General features: G+C 35.7%; 1 protein-coding gene across 5 annotated transcripts; it reads right to left on the bottom strand.

The window, feature by feature from the left end:
- Positions 1 to 236: 236 nt before the first annotated feature.
- LOC143241795 (uncharacterized) lies at positions 237 to 24,759 on the bottom strand. 5 transcript variants are annotated; one of them, XM_076485030.1, is made up of 6 exons: positions 24,530 to 24,759; positions 22,238 to 22,334; positions 21,433 to 21,689; positions 17,541 to 17,683; positions 3,370 to 6,084; positions 237 to 472 (listed from the first exon to the last, which is right to left on the bottom strand). In XM_076485030.1, the coding sequence occupies exons 3-6, from the start codon at positions 21,471 to 21,473 to the stop codon at positions 369 to 371; spliced, it is 3,003 nt and encodes a 1,000-aa protein (XP_076341145.1). In that variant the 5' UTR covers positions 21,474 to 21,689; positions 22,238 to 22,334; positions 24,530 to 24,759; the 3' UTR covers positions 237 to 368. The 5 variants fall into 5 exon arrangements, with proteins under 5 accessions (XP_076341145.1, XP_076341147.1, XP_076341146.1 ...); XM_076485032.1 differs by having other exon boundaries at positions 24,471 to 24,600; XM_076485031.1 differs by having other exon boundaries at positions 24,454 to 24,575.
- Positions 24,760 to 25,953: the final 1,194 nt, after the last annotated feature.

Genomic DNA, 25,953 nt, shown 5'->3' with positions numbered 1-25,953 from the left:
CTAAACTGTAACTTTTAAAGTATTAAATGCATATACAAATAGGTTTTGAGAGAACCTTTCGTGTTGATTCATGTACATTTCAAGTGTAGATCTCTGGCAATCACTGAAAGGTCTATTGGGACACAGCTTTGATGGAGACGAATTATCTGAAATGGTATTTTCAGGGTCCTCGTATTGTGAAAATGCAATTATGAAATTTAAAAAAGCATGTAAAATAAAAACAATTTGCAAGCTTCTTTGTTTCAAATCTTACTTTATTCGTATTTTGCAGATAAATTTCTCATATAAAGACGAAAAGCTACTTTACTAATGTTCACCGTTTTGTTTTGGAGATCAAAACACACTTTGATAGCTGTTGAAGTTGCACATCAGACCATCAAATAAATGATTCCTCCACTAGCTGCTATTAGCTGTACCATCCCTATAAATATGTAACAAACTGTCATGCTTCCTGTATGTTCCAGTAGGTGACCTGCAAAGTCGTAAAATGCTTTTACTAGTTAAACGAGTAACAGCAAAAATTAAACAAATGATTCGAAGTCTAGCAAATTAAAACTTTAAGACGTTGCTGTAGTTACAGTGATGGTTGATGTTAAGCCTTCTTCTGTCTGGTATATATTAATAACAATTAAACAAAGTTTGTTGAGAAACTTTCCAAAACAAAAAATTATCTTTCTGAATGATAGTACCATAAGAAACAAGAACATAAACTATTGTATAATATTATTACCAAATCTCTGTTCTGAGTTTCAAAATAGAAGCTATTTTTGTAACCTGTTATATCACTAGTCATATTCTATTGTATTAACTGTTAAAACTGATGCAATGGCTGATCCACGTAAAAGTAGCTAATAATTTTAAATCTTCAAGAACGTTTGCGACAGGCTTCGTTCCGTGGCAGGCCTACTTCATGCGACAGTCTACGTTCCCTTCCAGGCCTACTTCTTGGGACAGGCTACGTTGCCTGACAGGCCTATTTCATGAGCAAAGTTTCCACAACGATTATCGAAACTTGATTTTTAGTGTTGTAAGCCTGCAGGTTTTAGTGGTAAGCCACTTGGAAGGCGTGAATTATTCAGTTCATGAGTCATATATTTAGTGATGGGAAGGTAACTCATTTAATGAAGTGGACAATAAATACATGTGTTTATTATTAATCAGTTAATTTACGGAGGAAATGTTTCCAAGTGTGCGGCAGTTTCGAAATTTTTGTGTGGCTTTGTGCTCAAGAATAACCAAACGAATAATAAACTGGTTCTAGGAAGCTTCTAGATCCTATTGAGGTCCAATCAAGTTTCATGAAATTCCTAGATCTCTGGTCATCATGGCTCCATTAGAGCTTACCTCTAGTAAACAAAAATATAAATCAAAATTACATTATAACTCTGCCCCCTTCATAATGCTAGCAGTTTGTGGCTTATTCTTGCATCCAGATACGAATTTATACTGTGATTATTGCCTCACGCAAAAGGAAGGGATGATTACGTCATAATTCCACAAATTGACACAAGAGGGCGCTTTTAAAGAGTGTGTTGCTTGGGGAATGGGAAACATTGGGTGGTACTCACTAAAGTGTTTGTTACTAGAGGAGGAATGTCTGTCTCATGTTGTAAACCAAAAGTGGTGTTTATATAGGCAAATAGTGTTACTAAGAAACTATAGGCGGATGGCATTACTAGGGTTAGTGCTCACAAGCGAACCATCAGAAAATTATGTAGATTCATATATATCAATATTCTCAACTTGGTATTATGTCATCAACTTCATTGTTTTTGCTTCAGTAACAATCAAAGCCTTAAAATGAACATTTCTTCTGATTTACATGTATATATTGTACATTTCAAAATCATACCAGTTTATTCTACATACTCCTGAAAAGAATGGTGTGACATTATAGTGTAGCTCCCAGTGAGGGTGCTACTGGAGGCAGATGGTGTTACAGAATGGTGTGACATTATAGTGTAGCTCCCAGTGAGGGTGCTACTGGAGGCAGATGGTGTTACAGAATGGTGTGACATTATAGTGTAGCTCCCAGTGAGGGTGATACTGGAGGTAGATCGTGTCACAGAATGGTGTGACATTATAGTGTGGTTCCCAGTGAGTGAGCTACTGGAGGCAGATGGTGTTATAAGATAGTGTAGGCGGACCAAAACAGTGTTACTATTACTCTGAAGATAATGAGGTCATTGAACTCCATACATATATCTGAACATATCTCAGCTTATCACTCATATTATTTTGCTTGTATTAGTAAAGCCGGAAGACATAGTATTCTATGTAAAAAGCTTAGTATAACTTTATTATGACATGTACTAATTATCGCCTATTTTGAATTCATGTACAGTTTAAGTTTCCTTTCAAGGATACTGATACTGACTTTTTGTCTGCCAATTTTAAGCAATAGAAACGGTTAGGTCAAAATATTTATCATTCAGTATGATTTTATAGGCATTTTGATTACAGATTTGAAGTGCAAAACATTTTGGTACAACTTCTAAATGAAAGAATATTTTATGATCGTGTCATCTCGAATCACTTGGAGGAATATCATTTATGTTTCATCACAGTGATTTATTTTATTTAGCTAAAAACACACTAGAACAAACCACAGATATCATAAAAATGGGTTGTTGATATAGTGTAGAATTAGCATCGTGATTTTTCAAATAAGAGTTCGTCGAGAAGATGAGGGATTTTGATGTGCAGAATATTACTTTGTTTAAACAACTAAACTTCCACGTTTCACATCCTGATAATGAGGAATGTATGGGTGCTTCATTCACCTCCATGGAAAAAAGGTTTTCACTTCTAATACACAATAAACATTATTATTAATGTATTGTCTGATGTTCCTTGCAAGCTTACTGTGAATGATTAGTGATAAAGCTAAACAGTTTATCTCAGATAATTATCCCATGTTACATGTTTCAGTACGTATGATAACAGTCTCATTTAGTATTTGTAATTTTACTGACTCACACTGATGACATTATATCTATACTGAGACTGGTATTACATGGTTTCTAGAAATGTGAGTAATCAGTTCATGGAGGCTAACTTAGTAGAAGGTACACTAGAACTGTCAGTTCATGGAGGCTAACTTAGTAGAACTTAATTGATTGGTGCTCAGTTATACCCCAGTACAACATCCAGATGTTGATTTATCACAAACAGTTGTGCAACATGTTTAAAATGTCATTGTATGGCATAAAGATAATTTTTGTTATCAATCGTGCATGAAATATTTAAGATAAGTGTTCGTAACTATTTAGAAAATTTAGTGTTGTAAGACAACTGAACAAAATATCATATACATAATATCTGATAAAGGTTCAATTCATTAACTCCATTGGAAATCCAAAAACTTACCAATCAGAGGAGGACCGGCTACAACTCCGAGAGTAGATACGGTTGATGATAGACTAAAGGCTGGAGCAAACCTCTTGGAACCAAATGCTTCTCCAAAGACAAGTGTTAAGTTGGGTATGAAACATCCAATTGAAAGACCAAACACAATGGTGTTCAAAATTAATGCATAGTAAGCATGAGTAAAAATAAACGTGAAAGCAGAAACTGCTGACACAGTAACACCCCCTACGAACCAGAAGCCTTTAGAACAGGTGGACAAATCTGCAAACCAAGAGAATAACAGTCTTCCAAGAAAGTCGGCTCCTGCTAGAAATGAAACCAGTGATGATGCTTCGGTCATAGATAGTCCAGCATTGAGTGCATGAAGTGGAAGAAACATCTGAGCACCAGGAAAACCAACAGAAACAGACGTAAGAGACAATGTTAGGACCCACCACATCGGCTGTTTTAATAATGAAACATCAATTAACTTGGAACAAAATGATTTGTTTCGACAATTATCTTGGTTTTCGACTTCTGTAAATGTTGTGGAACTTTTAAAATGAGGAGATTTGACTGGTGAAAATCTTATGTCCATTTTCAAACCAATATTCAAGCATTTTTCATCTGACTGTAACTTAAAATCATTCGTTTTTGGAATAGCGGATGTATTTACGTCTGTACTTCTTTGGAATTGTTGGCTATTTATTTCTAAGTTTCTTTGGTACTGTTCACTATTTATTCCCATGTTTCTCTGGAACTGTTGACCATTAATTCCTGTGTTTCTTTCATACTGTTCAGTATTGATTCCTGGGTTTCTTTGATACTGTTCACCATTGATTCCTGGGTTTCTTTCGTACTGTTCACCATTAATTCCTGTGTTTCTTTCGTACTGTTCACTATTGATTCCTGGGTTTCTTTGATACTGTTCACTATTGATTCCTGGGTTTCTTTGGTACTGTTCGCTATTGATTCCTGGGTTTCTTTGGTACTGTTCACTATTGATTCCTGGGTTTCTTTCGTACTGTTCACTATTTATTCCTGGGTTTCTTTGGTACTGTTCACTATTGATTCCTGGGTTTTTTTCGTACTGTTCACTATTAATTCCTGTGTTTCTTTCGTACTGTTCACTATTGATTCCTGGGTTTCTTTGGTACTGTTCACTATTAATTCCTGTGTTTCTTTCATACTGTTCACTATTGATTCCTGGGTTTCTTTGATACTGTTCACCATTGATTCCTGGGTTTCTTTCGTACTGTTTGCCATTAATTCCTGTGTTTCTTTCGTACTGTTCACTATTGATTCCTGGGTTTCTTTGATACTGTTCACTATTGATTCCTGGGTTTCTTTGGTACTGTTCACTATTAATTCCTGGGTTTCTTTCGTACTGTTCACTATTTATTCCTGGGTTTCTTTCGTACTGTTCACTATTGATTCCTGGGTTTCTTTCGTACTGTTCACTATTGATACCTGGATTTCTTTGGTACTGTTCACTATTAATTCCTGTGTTTCTTTCATACTGTTCACTATTGATTCCTGGGTTTCTTTGATACTGTTCACTATTGATTCCTGGGTTTATTTCGTACTGTTCACTATTAATTCCTGTGTTTCTTTCGTACTGTTCACTATTGATTCCTGGGTTCCTTTCATACTGTTCACTATTGATTCCTGGGTTTCTTTGATACTGTTCACTATTGATTCCTGGGTTTCTTTGATACTGTTCACTATTGATTCCTGGGTTTCTTTGGTACTGTTCACTATTAATTCCTGGGTTTCTTTCGTACTGTTCACTATTGATTCCTGGGTTTCTTTGGTACTGTTCACTATTAATTCCTGGGTTTCTTTCGTACTGTTCACTATTGATTCCTGGGTTTCTTTGGTACTGTTCACTATTAATTCCTGGGTTTCTTTCGTACTGTTCACTATTGATTCCTGGGTTTCTTTGGTACTGTTCACTATAGATTCCTGGGTTTCTTTGGTACTGTTCGCTATTGATTCCTGGGTTTCTTTCATACTGTTCACTATTGATTCCTGGGTTTTTTTGGTACTGTTCACTGTTCATTCCTGGGTTTCTTTCGTACTGTTCACTATTGATTCCTGGGTTTCTTTGGTACTGTTCACTATTAATTCCTGGGTTTCTTTCGTACTGTTCACTATTGATTCCTGGGTTTCTTTGGTACTGTTCACTATTGATTCCTGGGTTTTTTTCGTACTGTTCACTATTGATTCCTGGTTTTTTTTCATACTGTTCACTATTGATTCCTGGGTTTTTTTGGTACTGTTCACTGTTGATTCCTGGGTTTCTTTCGTACTGTTCACTATTGATTCCCGGGTTTCTTTGGTACTGTTGGGTATTTATTCCTAAATTTTCCTCAGATTTAATGTTATTTACCATTTTATCTTGGTCATTTAGAACACTCGTTGAAACATTTAATTTGTGTAAATTGACAATTTTGTTATTTGAGAAATTCTCTTTTGAAGCTACTGCCCTCTGGTGCCATTCAACAGGTTGCCATAACATAGCACCAAAACAGCCATGTAGCACCAGTGCTCCCATGATGAGCAGAGCCCCCTGAACACCATATTCTGCAGCTAAAAAGTTGATCACTAATGGTTGAACGATACCTCCCAGGGAAATTCCACTGTTACCTATTCCATTGGCTAATGCTCGTCTTTTCTCGAAGTAATCCGATAACATCACAAACCCGGGAAAGTATGCTAGAGCTGTTGATAAGCCTAAAAATAGACATTCATTTATATAAATTATTTTAATACGAGTTTACAGTTATAAATGTGGTTATTAACAAATGCTCATGATGTTTCTTTTTCTTTAAAAATTGAAATAAATTAAGTCTTATCTAATGATAGAATCAGATTGAATGTACATACACACAAGTGTGACAGAACAGGTACACCATGCCTGGTAAGAACTGGACCAACATTTTGTCACAGTAACTGTAGGGCGTTTTAAATATTAACTTCAGAAATTGTCTCTCAGTAAGTAGATGGACTTACAGTAATGCATACGAACCAGTATAACAGTGTATAATAAATTATATGTGTAATCTCTAACTGTACATGATTGTGGTTCTACCTGGGGTGAATACAAGTGCCAGTAAGTACCAGTACAAGTGCTAGTAAGCATCAGTACCAGTAAGTACAAGTGTCAGTAAGCAACAGTACCAGTAAGTACAAGTGCAAGTAAGTACAAGTAAGTAGAACTACCAGTAAGTACAAGTGCCAGTAAGCACCAGTACCAGTAAGTACAAGTGACAGTAAGAACCCGTACCAGTAAGTACAAGTATCAATAAGTACCAGTAGCAGTAAATATCAGTACTAGTAAGTACAAGTGCCAGTAAGAACCAGTACCAGTTAATACCCGTTTGCTGTGAGTAATAAAGTAGTGTTTGTAAATGATAAACACTTTCATTACATAAAATAACTTGAGTCAACAATACTATCATAGTAACACACACTATGTAGTTACACAACCAATCTTTCCCTGTCTAAAGTGTCTCCACTTCTATCACAGTTGAAGAATACACACTATGTAGTTACACAACCAATCTTTCCCTAACTGTCTAAAGTGTCTCCACTTCTCTCACAGTTGAGAAACACGCACTATGTAGTTACACAACCAATCTTTCCCTAACTATCGACTTTAAAATAATTAACTTTTAACACTCTAGTTATGAAAGACTGAACAATCGTTAACTATTAACTCACAAAATAAATTAAATAATTATGCTTACAATAAAAAATTATTGTACAACAAACAATAATCTCTTCTTCTAGAAAAATATTACAATAGTTTTTAAATCATATAAAAATTTAACTTTCTACAAGTGGTCTTTCTACCTTACAGTGTGTGACAAAATGTCTTCCACATAATGCTCAGTATGGGTGCTGTTATGTAGCATCTTCTTCATCACGTGGTTGAATGTTGCTGCTATATTGGATAACCAAAATAGCATCCTCTTAAATTAGTGGCGTATACCTCATGCCACAAATGCTGTATAAAGTGTCTCAACTGGGATTTTTCAATAGCCTTTACTGGGGTCAGCCTTTGAAAAGAACCTGTTCCATTCTGTTTTGCCATGATGGCTTCCATGTTTCTCACAGGTTCAGGGTCAAACTTCATCATGAGGTTCAGCTTTCTGAATTTTGTTCAGAGTGATTTGCTCTATTCCTATTTTTCATGATCACCACTGGTAAAAGTAGGCTAAATTTGAAGGTTTCATTATTCCATCTTGCCACAATTTTTAGCTTTATCATGTCTCTCATTGCATAAGGCATCTTGCAACATTACCAAAATTTTCAGCTTTATCATGTCTCTCATTGCATAAGGCATCTTGCAACATTGCCAAAATTTTCAGCTTTATCATGTCTCTCATTGCATAAGGCATCTTGCAACATTGCCAAAATTTTCAGCTTTATCATGTCTCTCATTGCATAAGGCATCTTGCAACATTGCCAAAATTTTCAGCTTTATCATGTCTCTCATTGCATAAGGCATTTGACAGAGCTTCACCTGGACTGGATCCTTGGTTGTGATTTCGAATTTGTTTAGCACAAGGTCTACCTTTTCTGGTGTATCCGAGAAGATAGCTGTGTACTGACACAGTACATCTCGTAGCTCTTTCTTGTGCTTACCAGTCAGTTTTCACTAATGTTGGCACCTTTATATGTCTCATCTCTACCCAGTGGTGTTTAGGTCTAGTAGGTCAAAGTACCTCTTCAACAGCTTAGCATGGTCTAGGTCTCCCCATTCACTTTCACCTTATAGTCCATTCTGTTAATTATTTCCCCTACTTTAAAAGATCCTTTTCACTGCAGGATGATTTGTTGTTGTCTGTGAGTAGTAGACCTAAGACCCTCTGTCTGACCTAAAAACATCAGTCCTTGGTCTTTTTGTCATAGAAGTGCCATTGACTCTCTTGAGATGCATACAAGCTCTCTCGAATAAGTTAATAGGTCTCCTTTAATTCGGTTTCTGAGACCTAACACGTACTGGTATGTGTTTCTTACTTTTATATTGTGAATAGAAAGGTGAAAATCATGTACTTGCTTGTGAGACTTCTTGATAGGTAAACAATACTTCCTGAAAATATTTGTCCCAGTCACATGGCCTCCCTTAGTATATCTTCTTCAGCATACTCTTTAAGACACCATTGATTCTCTCACAAACTCCATTACATTGTACAGGATGGTTAAGAGCTACATGAGTCTGCCCACGTTCTGAAGTAAGCTTGGTCCTTCTGCCACTTATGACTTCTTTTGGAAATCCTATTGTACAACACATTTCCAGAAAGTTTTCTGCTTCTCTTTGTCTCTATCTTCTGGATAACATGTCGTATAGTTAACTAATTTCAGCACATACCAGTTTCTCTTGTCAGAAACAGATGCTAGTAGTCCAACTACATCCATAGTTACTCTGTTGAACATTTTTTCTATGACAGACATCTCACCAAGTGGCACCTTTGCTACCTTCACTCTAAATATGGTCATTTTGGAGATGTCACATGATCTGCAGAATATTCTGACATCTCTGATGACCTCCAACCAATGGAAGTTGCTGTTGATTCTGTCTGCATTCTTCTTTGCTCCTAGGTATTCTCCCAAAATCGACTTATGAGCTAGCTTCGTCAATTGAGTCCAGTATTCTGTTGGTACTGTGATATGTTTAATTTCCCTAGTACCTGGTACCTCCTTCATGTCCTCTATTCGTTACGCACCTTTCCCCTTTTTCTTGTACACAAATTTCTCCCGGACATTGTTCCAAAGTTGGTGCATTGAAGGGTCTTTCTTCTGTGCATCCTTCAGTTCCTCCAAAGCTAAATTATGGATGTTGCCTTTTGACATTTGTATGGCTCTAGCAGAATCCATATGCTATCAGTCTACTTTCTGTTTGGTTTCTCTAAAATTCTAATCACCAATTCATAGATGAGAGTCTTCAGACACATGGACTCTCAAGAACGCCCATGTAATATAATGTATCCACCTTCATTTTTGCTATGGGATACTTTCTCACTGCTCCATCAAATACCTCACACAGATGTACTTTGCCTGTCATATGGCCATAAGATATCAGACTTGTTCTCATAGCTGCACTACTACATCTAGTGTTTCATAAGGCCTTCACTTTCTGGTCCCTAAATTCTTCTCCCAGTGGCATGTTGTGATTTTGTATCACCTATCTATGTTTATCACATGCTTTAATCACTACTATCACTGTTGATTCATTTGCTAATTTTAGCGGACCACCAGTCATATATTTATCAATAACGGAAATGGCATTTCTTACTTGTGCAGAATCTTAAATGTTTTCATGATTATGTTTCTTCTGGTTTGATTGTTTTCGCGCAAAGCTACATGAGAGCTATCTGCATTCTTAATTTAGCAGCGTAAGACTAGAGGGAAAGCAGCTAGTCTTCATCACTTACTGCCAACTCTTAGGCTACTCTTTTATCAACGAATAGTGGGGTTCACCGTAACATTATAATGCCCCATTGCTGAAAGAGCAAGCATGTTTGGTACGACGGTGATTCGAGCCCACGACCCTCAGATTACGAGTAGAGTGTCTTAACCACCTTGCCAAGCCTATCCCGTTTCTTCTGGTAGTAACATATTGGTGTTTGTTTCCACATTTCAATGTAGCTTCAGCTGACTTGTGTTGAGAATATTGGCTTTTGTTTCCATATTTGAAAGTAGCTCCAGCTGGCTTGTGTTGAGAATATTGGTTTTTGTTTCCATATTTGAATGTAGCTTCAGCTGACTTGTGTTGAGAATATTGGTTTTTGTTTCCATATTTGAATGTAGCTTCAGCTGACTTGTGTCGAGAATATTGGTGTTTGTTTCCATATTTGAATGTAGCTTCAGCTGACTTGTGTCGAGAATATTGGTGTTTGTTTCCATATTTGAATGTAGCTTCAGCTGACTTGTGTTGAGAACATTGGTTTTGTTTCCATATGTGAATGTAGCTCCAGCTGGCTTGTGTTGAGAATATTGGTTTTTGTTTCCATATTTGAATGTAGCTCCAGCTGACTTGTGTTGAGAATATTGGTTTTTTTTTCCATATTTGAATGTAGCTCCAGCTGGCTTGTGTTGAGAATATTGGCTTTTGTTTCCATATTTGAATGTAGCTCCAGCTGGCTTGTGTTGAGAATATTGGTTTTTGTTTCCATATTTGAAAGTAGCTCCAGCTGGCTTGTGTTGAGAACATTGGTTTTTGTTTCCATATTTGAATGTAGCTCCAGCTGGCTTGTGTTGAGAATATTGGTTTTCATTTCCATATTTGAATGTAGCTCCAGCTAGCTTGTGTTGAGAATATTGGTTTTTGTTTCCATATTTGAATGTAGCTCCAGCTGACTTGTGTTGAGAATATTGGTTTTTGTTTCCATATTTGAATGTAGCTTCAGCTGACTTGTGTTGAGAATATTGGTTTTTGTTTCCATATTTGAATGTAGCTTCAGCTGACTTGTGTCGAGAATATTGGTGTTTGTTTCCATATTTGAATGTAGCTTCAGCTGACTTGTGTCGAGAATATTGGTGTTTGTTTCCATATTTGAATGTAGCTTCAGCTGACTTGTGTTGAGAACATTGATTTTGTTTCCATATTTGAATGTAGCTCCAGCTGGCTTGTGTTGAGAATATTGGTTTTTGTTTCCATATTTGAATGTAGCTCCAGCTGACTTGTGTTGAGAATATTGGTTTTTGTTTCCATATTTGAATGTAGCTCCAGCTGGCTTGTGTTGAGAATATTGGCTTTTGTTTCCATATTTGAATGTAGCTCCAGCTGGCTTGTGTTGAGAATATTGGTTTTTGTTTTCATATTTGAAAGTAGCTCCAGCTGGCTTGTGTTGAGAATATTGGTTTTTGTTTTCATATTTGAATGTAGCTCCAGCTGACTTGTGTTGAGAATATTGGTTTTTGTTTCCATATTAGAATGTAGCTTCAGCTGACTTGTGTCGAGAATATTGGTTTTTGTTTCCATATTTGAATGTAGCTCCAGCTGACTCGTGTTGAGAATATTGGTTTTTGTTTCCATATTTGAATGTAGCTCCAGCTGGCTTGTGTTGAGAATATTGGTTTTCATTTCCATATTTGAATGTAGCTCCAGCTAGCTTGTGTTGAGAATATTGGTTTTTGTTTCCATATTTGAATGTAGCTCCAGCTGACTCGTGTTGAGAATATTGGTTTTTGTTTCCATATTTGAATGTAGCTCCAGCTGGCTTGTGTTGAGAATATTGGTTTTTGTTTCCACATTTGAATGTAGCTTCAGCTGACTTGTGTAAAGAATATTGGTTTTCGTTTCCATATTTGAATGTAGCTTCAGCTGACTTGTGTCGAGAATATTGGTGTTTGTTTCCATATTTGAATGTAGCTTCAGCTGACTCGTGTTGAGAATATTGGTTTTCATTTCCATATTTGAATGTAGCTCCAGCTAGCTTGTGTTGAGAATATTGGTTTTTGTTTCCATATTTGAATGTAGCTCCAGCTGAATTGTGTTGAGAATATTGGTTTTTGTTTCCATATTTGAATGTAGCTTCAGCTGACTTGTGTCGAGAATATTGGTGTTTTTTTCCATATTTGAATGTAGCTTCAGCTGACTTGTGTCGAGAATATTGGTGTTTGTTTCCATATTTGAATGTAGCTTCAGCTGACTTGTGTTGAGAACATTGGTTTTGTTTCCATATTTGAATGTAGCTCCAGCTGGCTTGTGTTGAGAATATTGGTTTTTGTTTCCATATTTGAATGTAGCTCCAGCTGACTTGTGTTGAGAATATTGGTTTTTGTTTCCATATTTGAATGTAGCTCCAGCTGGCTTGTGTTGAGAATATTGGCTTTTGTTTCCATATTTGAATGTAGCTCCAGCTGGCTTGTGTTGAGAATATTGGTTTTTGTTTTCATATTTGAAAGTAGCTCCAGCTGGCTTGTGTTGAGAATATTGGTTTTTGTTTTCATATTTGAATGTAGCTCCAGCTGGCTTGTGTTGAGAATATTGGTTTTCATTTCCATATTTGAATGTAACTCCAGCTAGCTTGTGTTGAGAATATTGGTTTTTGTTTCCATATTTAAATGTAGCTCCAGCTGACTTGTGTTGAGAATATTGGTTTTTGTTTCCATATTTGAATGTAGCTCCAGCTGACTTGTGTTGAGAATATTGGTTTTTGTTTCCATATTTGAATGTAGCTTCAGCTGACTTGTGTTGAGAATATTGGTTTTTGTTTCCATATTAGAATGTAGCTTCAGCTGACTTGTGTCGAGAATATTGGTTTTTGTTTCCATATTTGAATGTTGCTTCAGCTGACTCGTGTTGAGAATATTGGTTTTTGTTTCCATATTTGAATGTAGCTCCAGCTGGCTTGTGTTGAGAATATTGGTTTTTGTTTCCACATTTGAATGTAGCTCCAGCTGGCTTGTGTTGAGAATATTGGTTTTTGTTTCCATATTAGAATGTAGCTTCAGCTGGCTTGTGTTGAGAATATTGGTTTTTGTTTCCATATTTGAATGTAGCTCCAGCTGGCTTGTGTTGAGAATATTGGTTTTTGTTTCCATATTTGAATGTAGCTCCAGCTGGCTTGTGTTGAGAATATTGGTTTTCATTTCCATATTTGAATGTAGCTCCAGCTAGCTTGTGTTGAGAATATTGGTTTTTGTTTCCATATTTGAATGTAGCTCCAGCTGACTAGTGTTGAGAATATTGGTTTTTGTTTCCATATTAGAATGTAGCTTCAGCTGACTTGTGTCGAGAATATTGGTGTTTGTTTCCATATTTGAATGTAGCTTCAGTTGACTCGTGTTGAGAATATTGGTTTTTATTTCCATATTTGAATGTAGCTTCAGCTGACTTGTGTTGAGAACATTGGTTTTGTTTCCATATTTGAATGTAGCTCCAGCTGGCTTGTGTTGAGAATATTGGTTTTTGTTTCCATATTTGAATGTAGCTCCAGCTGACTTGTGTTGAGAATATTGGTTTTTGTTTCCATATTTGAATGTAGCTCCAGCTGGCTTGTGTTGAGAATATTGGCTTTTGTTTCCATATTTGAATGTAGCTCCAGCTGGCTTGTGTTGAGAATATTGGTTTTTGTTTCCATATTTGAAAGTAGCTCCAGCTGGCTTGTGTTGAGAATATTGGTTTTTGTTTCCATATTTGAATGTAGCTCCAGCTGGCTTGTGTTGAGAATATTGGTTTTTGTTTCCATATTAGAGTGTAGCTTCAGCTGACTTGTGTCGATAATATTGGTGTTTGTTTCCATATTTGAATGTAGCTCCAGCTGGCTTGTGTTGAGAATATTGGTTTTTGTTTCCATATTTGAATGTAGCTCCAGCTGGCTTGTGTTGAGAACATTGGTTTTCGTTTCCATATTTGAATGTAGCTCCACCTAGCTAGTGTTGAGAATATTGGTTTTTGTTTCCATATTTGAATGTAGCTCCAGCTGGCTTGTGTTGAGAATATTGGTTTTTGTTTCCATATTTGAATGTAGCTCCAGCTGGCTTGTGTTGAGAATATTGGTTTTTGTTTCCATATTAGAATGTAGCTTCAGCTGACTTGTGTCGAGAATATTGGTTTTTGTTTCCATATTTGAATGTTGCTTCAGCTGACTCGTGTTGAGAATATTGGTTTTTGTTTCCATATTTGAATGTAGCTCCAGCTGACTTGTGTTGAGAATATTGGTTTTTGTTTCCATATTTGAATGTAGCTCCAGCTGGCTTGTGTTGAGAATATTGGTTTTTGTTTCCATATTAGAATGTAGCTTCAGCTGGCTTGTGTTGAGAATATTGGTTTTTGTTTCCATATTTGAATGTAGCTCCAGCTGGCTTGTGTTGAGAATATTGGTTTTTGTTTCCATATTTGAATTTAGCTCCAGCTGGCTTGTGTTGAGAATATTGGTTTTCCTTTCCATATTTGAATGTAGCTCCAGCTAGCTTGTGTTGAGAATATTGGTTTTTGTTTCCATATTTGAATGTAGCTCCAGCTGACTAGTGTTGAGAATATTGGTTTTTGTTTCCATATTAGAATGTAGCTTCAGCTGACTTGTGTCGAGAATATTGGTGTTTGTTTCCATATTTGAATGTAGCTTCAGTTGACTCGTGTTGAGAATATTGGTTTTTATTTCCATATTTGAATGTAGCTTCAGCTGACTTGTGTTGAGAACATTGGTTTTGTTTCCATATTTGAATGTAGCTCCAGCTGGCTTGTGTTGAGAATATTGGTTTTTGTTTCCATATTTGAATGTAGCTCCAGCTGACTTGTGTTGAGAATATTGGTTTTTGTTTCCATATTTGAATGTAGCTCCAGCTGGCTTGTGTTGAGAATATTGGCTTTTGTTTCCATATTTGAATGTAGCTCCAGCTGGCTTGTGTTGAGAATATTGGTTTTTGTTTCCATATTTGAAAGTAGCTCCAGCTGGCTTGTGTTGAGAATATTGGTTTTTGTTTCCATATTTGAATGTAGCTCCAGCTGGCTTGTGTTGAGAATATTGGTTTTTGTTTCCATATTAGAATGTAGCTTCAGCTGACTTGTGTCGATAATATTGGTGTTTGTTTCCATATTTGAATGTAGCTCCAGCTGGCTTGTGTTGAGAATATTGGTTTTTGTTTCCATATTTGAATGTAGCTCCAGCTGGCTTGTGTTGAGAACATTGGTTTTCGTTTCCATATTTGAATGTAGCTCCACCTAGCTAGTGTTGAGAATATTGGTTTTTGTTTCCATATTTGAATGTAGCTCCAGCTGGCTTGTGTTGAGAATATTGGTTTTTGTTTCCATATTTGAATGTAGCTCCAGCTGGCTTGTGTTGAGAACATTGGTTTTCGTTTCCATATTTGAATGTAGCTCCAGCTAGCTTAAGTTGAGAATATTGGTTTTTGTTTCCATATTTGAATGTAGCTTCAGCTGACTTGTGTTGAGAATATTGGTTTTCGTTTCCATAGTTGAATGTAGCTTCAGCTGACTTGTGTTGAGAATATTGGTTTTTGTTTCCATATTTGAATGTAGCTCCAGCTGGCTTGTGTTGAGAATATTGGTTTTTGTTTCCATATTTGAATGTAGCTCCAGCTGGCTTGTGTTGAGAACATTGGTTTTCGTTTCCATATTTGAATGTAGCTCCAGCTAGCTTGTGTTGAGAGTATTGGTTTTTGTTTCCATATTTGAATGTAGCTTCAGCTGACTTGTGTTGAGAATATTGGTTTTCGTTTCCATGTTTGAATGTAGCTTCAGCTGACTTGTGTTGAGAATATTGGTTTTTGTTTCCATATTTGAATGTAGCTCCAGCTGGCTTGTGTTGAGAATATTGGTTTTTGTTTCCATACTTGAATGTAGCTCCAGCTGGCTTGTGTTGAAGATTTTTGCTGTCGATTGTTGGTGATGGGATTGCAATATGGTGAGGTGTTTTATAACAAATCTATCATCTTTTCTTCCATTTGTCTGTTAATTTCCTATCATCTTTGGTATACTCCTGCTTCTGGTACCATGTTTAACTTGCCAGTTATACCATGGGCTTCCTTATTTATACCTTCTCCATGGGCTTTTTTTTGTTATTCTGCCAGCTAGATCATCTCGTCTATGTCTTTTGGTGTTATCTCCTTTAGGAACGGTAATATATCCGTTGAGCACGTGCACACAAACTATTCACTAATCAGTAGTTCTGACAGTCCTTAAAAATTACTGTCACACTTAGTCCATCTTATAAAGTATCATCCTAAATGTGCCACAAACTGATATACAATTTTTTCAGTTCCCTTCAGTTTGAGGTTTAACTTCTCTGAACGTTTGATGAAAACCTTCGTCATATCGTCAGCAATGGCACTTTTAATTTGTTAAGCTTCACGGCATTTTCTGACTTCATGACGATGACTACATATACTTGTAGGACTTTTTGTGTGGGAAGTTGGCTGAGACAGACTGCCAGTCACCTTTATCCAAGTGGAGTTTTTGAACAAATCTTTCATTTCTCTCCAGGAAAACATCCATGTCATCTTCATGCTCGTCAAATTTGGACAGATTGGATCGGCATGCCCTGATATAATTGTCATTCTTGGAACATTCATCTTTCTGTTGGATGAGATTCACAATCTCAAGTTTGGCTCTCAGTTTCTTCTTTTTTTCTATCCTCGTGCTCTGATTCTTTCTCTCTTTTTTATTCCTTCCTCTTATCTCTTCTTACGTTCTTTCTATCTAGTTATTGCTGTTGTTTAACAAACTCTCGTAGTTTTCTAACACTAAATGCTCACCTTCTTCTATTCATTTATCAAACTCATCTGATATAGTTGTACAACATAACTTATACACTGTTTTCATTGTTCAGTGTATATAAACCGACTTCTTTTCTCTGTCATTTACATATATTTATACTGCCATTTACCACTGTATAATCCTAGCTAGCTTGCCAAATGTCAGGGTTTTAAGTTTGTAGTTGACTGGAGATTCTTTTACAGTTAATGAACGTATCTTGTTGACGATAAATTCGAACATGAAATGAACAACATAATATTCACTTGTTTTAATACAAAACAAGTCAAACCTATGTACAATTCACTTGTTTTAATACAAAACAAGTCAAACCTATGTACAACATGTTTGACACTATAGGATACCACAGTTGTATCTTAAACTCTAAATAATTTTTTTCTTGCTGTCAAAGTCCAATAAATTGATTCAATTACTGTAAAACACTACTTGATAAAATAAGTTATTCTCCTTAGCTTTATTACTCTATACAGCTCATTAAAATATATCGTCTGTTACGGCTCATCAGTCACACTTCAGCTGACTGTACGTTTCTTTCGCTAACTAATTTTCTAACTGAACTCCACTTTTCTCTACTATGTTTCTTAACTTGCGCCCGCGAGCCACCTATATTTACTTTGTTCTCTGAATTTTCGACAAACTATGCGAGCAGCATATAATGTAACAGTATTCATATAAGGTAAAGAGAATAGTATCGAATATTCGAATAACTTAGCATCAACAACACTAAAACAACTGAAACACACACACAACGCACAACTCTTTCCAAGTTATCCAACCACACTTGTGATAATTATTACCTTTAAACTAATTAACTTTTAACATTCTTGTTATGAAAACTAAAAGTCATTAAATATTAACTCGCAAAAAAAATTAAATAATAATATCTAGACTAAACAGTCCAACATACATAAAACTAGGAAAATGAAATTATGACACCCACCTCCAAGAAAGCTTAAAGAGAAATAAAGAACTGTGACGTCAGCGGAGAAGCTGGAGACGATTAACCCTGAAGAAAAGCTGATTCCTGCACAAAGGCAACCTTCCTTGGGCTCGTGAGACGAGCCAAGCCAGTCGCCATGGAACCTGTATTGACAGCAGTATAACTATTATTAAATAAACCTTCTGAATGAAAATAAAGAAGGTTATATATTAATATGTCAATATGTGTGCCTTATTTAGTGCCAACAAGGCCTTTTGTTTAATACCATAAATCTTCGAGCCAACTGGGACACGAGAAATATAATTGTGATTGCTGAGCTCCTTATGTTATAAAATCGTTTGACGACAATTGTAACGGCGTGAATTAGACTTTTGTGGAGATAATTTGCCCCAATGGCTCAACGATAAGTCTATAAGCTTACAATGTTAAAAACTGGGCTTCGATACCTGTGGTTGGCAGGGCATAGTTAAGTGGCTTTGTGCTTAACAAAAACAAATAAATGTATTTTTTAATCAACTTTATTTATGTTACATTAATGTAAAGAAACATCTTAGCTAACTGTTCAAGCATTGTTATAAAAAAAAATATTTTCTTAGAAAATAACCACCTAGAATTATTAACATGAAAATTAGACATATATTCTTATTGGCTTTCACTCATAAGTTTTTAGCATCATTATTTTTTATAAAGTTTGTTGGGATGTATTAAACAAATTATAAAATCTCATATTTTATTGCTTTCAACTAGTCTTTCTTACAATACCGACTTTGACTAGAATTATAACGTAATCCAAACACCTTGAATAGATATCAAGATAAGGTTCTTATTACTTTTGATTTTATGAATTTTAACTTAGATATTAAATGTTAAGTAATAACAAACACATGATTAATTTTATTTAACTAGAGTTTTCAGGAAAACGCAGTAGTCATTTTGATTTCTAACATTTAAAAAAAAATCCAACGATAAGGACCATATTTAATTATTCTTTCAATCTAGTTTACGCATCCATTAGTGTTAAACACATTTTCTGGTGTTGGCTGAATTATTTAACTACATTTTCAGTAGATTACGCTCAATAATGCTCCCCAGTGGCTTAGCGGTATGTCTGTGGACTTCTAACACTAAACACCGGGTTTCGATACCCGTGGTGGGAAGAGCATAGAGAGCCCCTTGTGTAGCTTTGTGCTTAATTCAAAACAACACACCATTAGTCACATTTATTTCAGTCTAGCAACGTTTAAAAAACACCAACGGACTGAAGCAGTAACTAGAAAAAGCGGATTGTGCATCTCTCCGTATTATTTTTGAGCACATTCATTTTAATTTGTGATAAGTCTGTTCGTTTCTCATTTTGGCCCTATCTGTTTCTGTGGTGAAAACATAACGTGTCCTATCTTCGAGATGTGTCTTTTGTCTTAGAAGTTACGCTTTGTAAATGTCTATTTTCATCAAAAACGAGAGGTGACAAAATATCCTGCTAACTTACTTTAAACTATGTCGTCCATAAAGGTATGCGGTTAACATAACTGTTATTTTACCGCCAAAAAATAAACTTACTGCAGTTTTAAATTTTACTTAAACTAATTTTTTCATGATTGCTGTCTAGTGTTGGTAGTTTTGAAGTTCATACTTTTGTAAGTCGATTTCTTCAAAAATAATGCTTGTTTCGTTTTAAGTACATGTTTACCTGACTGAGGTCGTTTTGAAGTGTGGTTTACATAAACTGAACTTGTCAAAACTTCGCACTTATTTTGATAGTCTTGAAAGTAGGTTTGAATAAACTTTAGGCTTATTTTGTTAGCCTTGAAAGTGGGTTTAAATAAACTTTATCCTTAATATGATAGTCTTGAAAGTCGGTTTAAATAAACTTTAGGCTTAGTTTGATAGTCTTGAAAGTAGGTTTAAATAAACTTTAGGCTTAGTTTGATAGTCTTGAAAGTAGGTTTAAATAAACTTTAGGTTTAGTTTGATAGTTTGGAATGTGTTTCAACATGAACTTCTGCTCAATGCAAGTTATTTACACAGGTCAAGACAAAAAATATATACAAGTTAATGAGCATAGTTAATCTATCACAAAAACATCTTAGCTGTACAAAATAAAAAGAGCGACCAAGAAATAACGTTGATTGTTATACGAACCACGACTAAAAGAACTAATATCGTAATGCAGCCAAGACAATATTTTTGGATACAAAGTTTAAAAATTCCATACTAGAAAAAGTTAACTTTATCAACATAATTGGTGTTGAATTATTTTGTTGTCATGTTAAAGATAGTACAATAGTATGAATTACCAGAATGAGTCTGTTGTCATCGTTGTCAATTTATTACGATAGTATGAATTACTTATCAACCCAAATGCAGGCCCCAGCATGGACAGGTTGTTAGGGCGGTCGACTTGTAATATGAGGGTGGCGGATTCGAGTCCTCGTCATATATTAAACATACTCACCAGTTCAACCGTGGAGGCGTTATAATGTTATGATCAATCTCACTATTCGTTGGCAAAAGAGTAACACAAGAGTTGGCGGTGGGTAGGGATGACTAGCTGCCTTCCCTCTAGTTTTACACTGCTAAATCAGAGACGGCTAGCGCAAATAACCCTCGTGTAGCCTTTGCGCGAAATTCAGAAGAAACAAAATTTAGCAGTGTAAAACTCAAGGGAGGACAGCTCGTCTTACCCACCGCTAAGAGAGTAATGATATTAATTTGAAGTAGTGATAGTCGTTTAAAGGAAGTCGTGATGTATGTTTGTTTTGAATTTCACGCAAAGCTACGCGAAGACTATCTGCTCCAGCCGTCCCTAATTTAGCAGTATAAGACTAGAGGAAATGCAGCTAGTCATCACCACTCATCGCCAACTGTAGGGCTACTCTTTTGCCAACGAATGACGGGATTGTTCATAACTTTATAACTCCCTCACGGCTGAATGGCTGAGCATGTTTGATGTAACGGGGATTTCAATCCGCCACCCTCAGATTGTGAGTCGAGTGTCCTAACCACCTGGCCATGCTGGACCTATTAGTGATATTAATTTAAGGAAGTCATGATTTAATTTTAAAGAAGTAGTAATATTAATATGAAGATAGTTTCTAGTATCGAATATCTATCTATGTTCTTACCGTGGGTTCGTTTCTCGCACAGTCATTTCGGGTATAAATGGTCCATGTTTTGGGGCGCACGTGTTTACTTTGCACTGTTCGCGCGATCCACTACCGCGTGTATTGAATCAGTATAATGTTAATTTGTTTTTCTTATAATGATTGAATGGATTGTTTCATCAGTTAAGTACCGTTTCCCCTGATGGCTGAGGGCTTATATTACTAAAACCGAGTAATATAAGCACAAACAACTCATTATTCAACTTAAAACAAACAAGCAAAACCTCTTATTATGGTCACTTTCAACCATAAACCGAAGTTCTCATAACTGTAGTCTTCTTGTGGTAGCTTTAAAGTGTGGGTTTACGTGAACGGACCTTTTATTGACTCTTTGCTTGTTTTCATATGTATAGCGGGCTTATGTGAACGTCTGTTTTTTTTTTCATAACTATTTCAGTAAAACTGCAGTTACACTGAACACCATAATAGTTTTAAAATTAGTTGTGCCACTAGTTTCTCGGGGTGCAAGACACGTGCTTGATAAAAACTAATTAGGTTTATTCCTGCACAAAGTTCAGCCGCAGAACTGGCAACTGGTATAAAGAACTGTCTCGAACAACTTGATGGATGTGGCTGGAAAATATTTCTGTCACAAATGGTATCTTTGTGAGAGATGCGAAGTTAACAATACTGAATCATACCACTTCTTAAAGTATTTTATTATCAAGATTAGATGTTGAATCAGTAGAACTGTTTGTGTATTTCTAACTGGAACAGGTTGTACTTACCAAACAAACACATCATTCCTGACTGGATTGAGGCCATCCATGCCAACCGCTCCGGACCAACCCCATGGTATTCTGTTAGGAGCGCCAGGTAGACACCGCTCGCTCTCAGCTGACCATTAAGGAAGAAGTTGTTTAGGACGATACCAAACACAACAGCCCAACCCCATCCGCCATCAGGGGAAACTTTACTATTTATTTCTGGTTTCCGGTGTTTTTCATTCCGTGGTGACTTCTCCATTGTAGTGGATAACTTAAATCTGACACAATCGTTTATTAACGAATGTATATCTTTTTTATGTTTGTTTTATTCACTGTTCCAAACAGAACACTTAAAGTTACTGAAACAATGTGACGTTTTATAAAAACATCAAAGTCACAACAAACAGTAGAGTGTACGAACATAGTACACAGGTTTACATCCGATGAAATAGGATGGAAGAGAGGAGATATAGTCTAATATACACAGGTTTATTTGCGATAAAACAGGGTGGAAGACAAAAGGTATAATCTAAAGCCGAAAGAGCCATTAATATCTAGTTACTTAGTGGAAGACACTATTAAGATATGAAATAGTGTAGTTTACAGTATAGTTCCTGAGATTCCGAGCATAGGACAAAGTATGTTAAAAACCGTGTACTTTATCATATCGTTATTTTGTGATAACATGGTGGAAGACTTTGTGAATAAACAGTTTACTGATCATTAACTTACCACTACAGGATAACTGTACTACAAACCTCGCTGTTTATTAACTTTTAACATCTAAATTCTTTAACCCTGAAAGATAATGAAGGAGGGTCACTACCTGACTGTATGTTTCTTTCTTCAATCTATATCTTCGTCAAGAAATCCCACAGTGGGACAGCGGTAAACTCAGAGGTTCGATTCCGGATGTGGCTGTGCTATAAGAAAAATAAACACGACAACATTCGTCAGGAATAAAAAAGATGTTTAGTAAAACTATTGATATCTTTATCCGGCATTCATATTTAGTAAAACTATTGATACTTTATCCAGCACTCAGGTTTAGTAAAACTATTGATACCTTTATCCGGCATTCATATTTAGTAAAACTATTGATACTTTATCCAGCACTCAGGTTTAGTAAAACTATTGATACCTTTATCCAGCACTCAGGTTTAGTAAAACTATTGATACCTTTATCCGGCACTGAGGTTTAGTAAAACTATTGATACTTTATCCAGCACTCAGGTCTAGTAAAACTATTGATACCTTTATCCGGCACTGAGGTTTAGTAAAACTATTGATACTTTATCCAGCACTCAGGTCTAGTAAAACTATTGATACCTTTATCCGGCACTGAGGTTTAGTAAAACTATTGATACTTTATCCAGCACTCAGGTTTAGTAACACTATTGATACCTTTATCCAGAACTCAGATTTAGTAAAACTATTGATACTTTATCCAGCACTCAGGTTTAGTAAAACTATTGATACCTTTATCCGGCACTGAGGTTTAGTAAAACTATTGATACTTTATCCAGCACTCAGGTCTAGTAAAACAAATGATACCTTTATCCAGAACTCAGATTTAGTAAAACTATTGATACTTTATCCAGCACTCAGGTTTAGTAAAACTATTGATACCTTTATCCGGCACTGAGGTTTAGTAAAACTATTGATACTTTATCCAGCACTCAGGTCTAGTAAAACAAATGATACCTTTATCCAGAACTCAGATTTAGTAAAACTATTGATACTTTATCCAGCACTCAGGTTTAGTAAAACTATTGATACTTTATCCAGCACTCAGGTTTAGTAAAACTATTGATACTTTATCCAGCACTCAGGTTTAGTAAAACTATTGATACCTTTATCCGGCACTGAGGTTTAGTAAAACTATTGATACTTTATCCAGCACTCAGGTCTAGTAAAACTATTGATACCTTTATCCAGCACTCAGATTTAGTAAAACTATTGATACTTTATCCAGCACTCAGGTTTAGTAAAACTATTGATACTTTATCCAGCACTCAGGTTTGGTAAAACTATTGATACCTTCATTCGGCACTCAGGTTTAGTGAAACTATTGATTCTTTTATCCAGCACTAAGGTTTAGTAAAACTATTGATACTTTATCCAGCACTCAGGTTTAGTAAAAGTATTGATACTTTATCCAGCACTCAGGTTTAGTAAAACTATTGATACTTCATCCAGCACTCAGGTTTAGTAAAACTATGGATACTTTATCCAGCACTCAGGTTTAGTAAAACTATTGATACTTTATCCAGCAATCAGAGTTAGTAAAACTATGGATACTTTATCCAGCACTCAGGTTTAGTAAAACTATTGATATTTTCCAGCACTCAGGTTTAGTAAAACTATTCACACCTTTGTCCAGCACTCAGGTTTAGTAAAACTATTGATATTTTCCAGCACTCAGGTTTAGTAAAACTATTCACACCTTTATCCGGCACTCAGATTTAGTAAAACTATTGATACTTTATCCAGCAATCAGATTTAGTAAAACTATGGATACTTTATCCAGCACTCAGGTTTAGTAAAACTATTAATACCTTTATCCAGCACTCAGAGTTAGTAAAACTATTGATACTTTATCCGGCACTCAGGTTTATTAAAACTATTGATACTTTTTCCGGCACTCAGGTTTAGTAAAACTATTGATACCTTCATTCGGCACTCAGGTTTAATAAAACTATTGATACCTTCATTCGGCACTCAGGTTTAGTAAAACTATTGATACCTTTATTTGGCACTCAGGTTTAGTAAAACTATTGATACCTTTATCCGGCACTCAGATTTAGTAAAACTACTGATACTTTATCCAGCACTCAGGTTTAGTAAACTATTGATACGTTATCCAGCACTCAGGTTTAGTAAACTATTGATACGTTATCCAGCACTCAGGTTTAATAAAACTATTGATACTTTATCCCGCACTCAGATTTAGTAAAATTACTGATACTTTATCCGTCACTCAAGTTTAGTAAAACTACTGATACTTTATCGGGTACTCAGGTTTAGTAAAACTGTTGATACCTTTATCTGGCACTCACGTTTAGTAAAACTATTGATACCCTTAACTGGCAATCAGGTTTAGTAAAACTCTTGATACCTTTGTCCGGCACACAGAATTTAATTTCGTGGTCACGTGAGGAGAGAACATAGCAATATGGAGATTACAGTGGGAGTTGCTTAAGAACATGTGTACACAACTTTGTGATATGAAACAAAATACTTTACAGATCACCAAATATAGCCAGGAGAATAGGAAACTAAAAAAAATTTAAATGAATAGATCACATTTAATAGTTCGTTCCCAGTTAGTTGAATAAACACGGAAGTGAATTAAGGCTAATTATCCTAACATGAACATACCACATATGTAAAGAGAACTGAATGCTACATTCTTGCAAATGTAACTCGACTTTTTTATGAAGAGTTTCTTAGAAATTCTCCCTGTTTGTGATGAAGAAACCTGACTCCCTTCTCGGTTATCTTCTTACTACAGTACGTGTAGTTGTTGTTTTTTTGGAATCTTCGCGCAAAGTTTGTTTTTTTGCTTTTGAATTTCGCGAAAAGCTACACGAGGGCTACATGCGCTAGACCTCCCCAATTTTCCAGTGTAAGACTAGAGGGAAGGTAGCTAATCGTCACCACTCACCGCCAACTCTTGAGCTACTATTTTACCAACGAATTGTAGGATTGACCGAAACATTAAAACGCCCCCATGGCTGAAAGGGCAGGTATGATTGGTGTGACTGGGATTCGAACCCACGACCCTCAGATTACGAGTCGATCGCCCTTACTACCTGGCCATGCCGAGCCTCGCGCAAACTTATTACTGAAGGTTAGGTTTTAAATTTGGAAATTTTCTAAAAGTTTGTATTGTTGTTTAGTTGGAAGGAGTTCAACGTTAAATATGTTCGTGGCTTTAAGACTAAAACAATTACGATAGTTCAAGAGACATTTTGAACCATACATATTTTAAACATTAGGGTTAGGTTGGTATGACTTAATAAATCTTTTAGTCAGTTCATGAGTAACGAGCGTATTATTAGATTAGTCATGTATTAGGTTTGGGGCCGCGGAATATTGAGTTTCAGTTTGAACAAAAATATAGAGCTACGAAATTAGCAAGTAAATTTAAATTATATTATAAGTACTTTTATTTCAGGGGCTAGCTTTATTACTGAAATATAGAGCTACGAAATTAGCAAGTAAATTTAAATTATATTAGAAGTAGTTTATTTCAGGGGCTAGCTTTATTACTGAAATATAGAGCTACGAAATTAGCAAGTAAATTTAAATTATATTAGAAGTAGTTTATTTCAGGGGCTAGCTTTATTACTGAAATATAGAGCTTCGAAATTAGCAAGCAAATTTAAATTATATTAGAAGTAGTTTATTTCAGGGGCTAGCTTTATTACTGGATTATAGAGCTACGAAATTAGCAAGTAAATTTAAATTATATTATAAGTAGTTTATTTCAGGGGCTAGCTTTATTACTGAAATATAGAGCTACGAAATTAGCAAGTA

The sequence above is a fragment of the Tachypleus tridentatus genome, unplaced genomic scaffold (assembly GCF_004210375.1).
Source record: "Tachypleus tridentatus isolate NWPU-2018 unplaced genomic scaffold, ASM421037v1 Hic_cluster_1, whole genome shotgun sequence".
Taxonomy (NCBI): Eukaryota; Metazoa; Arthropoda; class Merostomata; order Xiphosura; family Limulidae; genus Tachypleus; species Tachypleus tridentatus.
The sequence above is the reverse complement of the archived record's forward strand: the minus strand, read 5'-3'. Positions and strand labels throughout refer to the sequence as shown.

Excerpts from the sequence above, each read along its gene's own strand:
- LOC143241795 (XM_076485030.1), bottom strand. The coding sequence starts at position 21,473 with ATGGATGGCCTCAATCCAGTCAGGAATGATGTGTTTGTTTG. Across the intron at positions 6,085-17,540 it reads CTCTTTAAGCTTTCTTGGAG|GCTTATCAACAGCTCTAGCA; the intron begins GTGGGTGTCATA and ends GTCTATTTTTAG. Across the intron at positions 473-3,369 it reads AGCCGGTCCTCCTCTGATTG|GTCACCTACTGGAACATACA; the intron begins GTAAGTTTTTGG and ends ACGACTTTGCAG.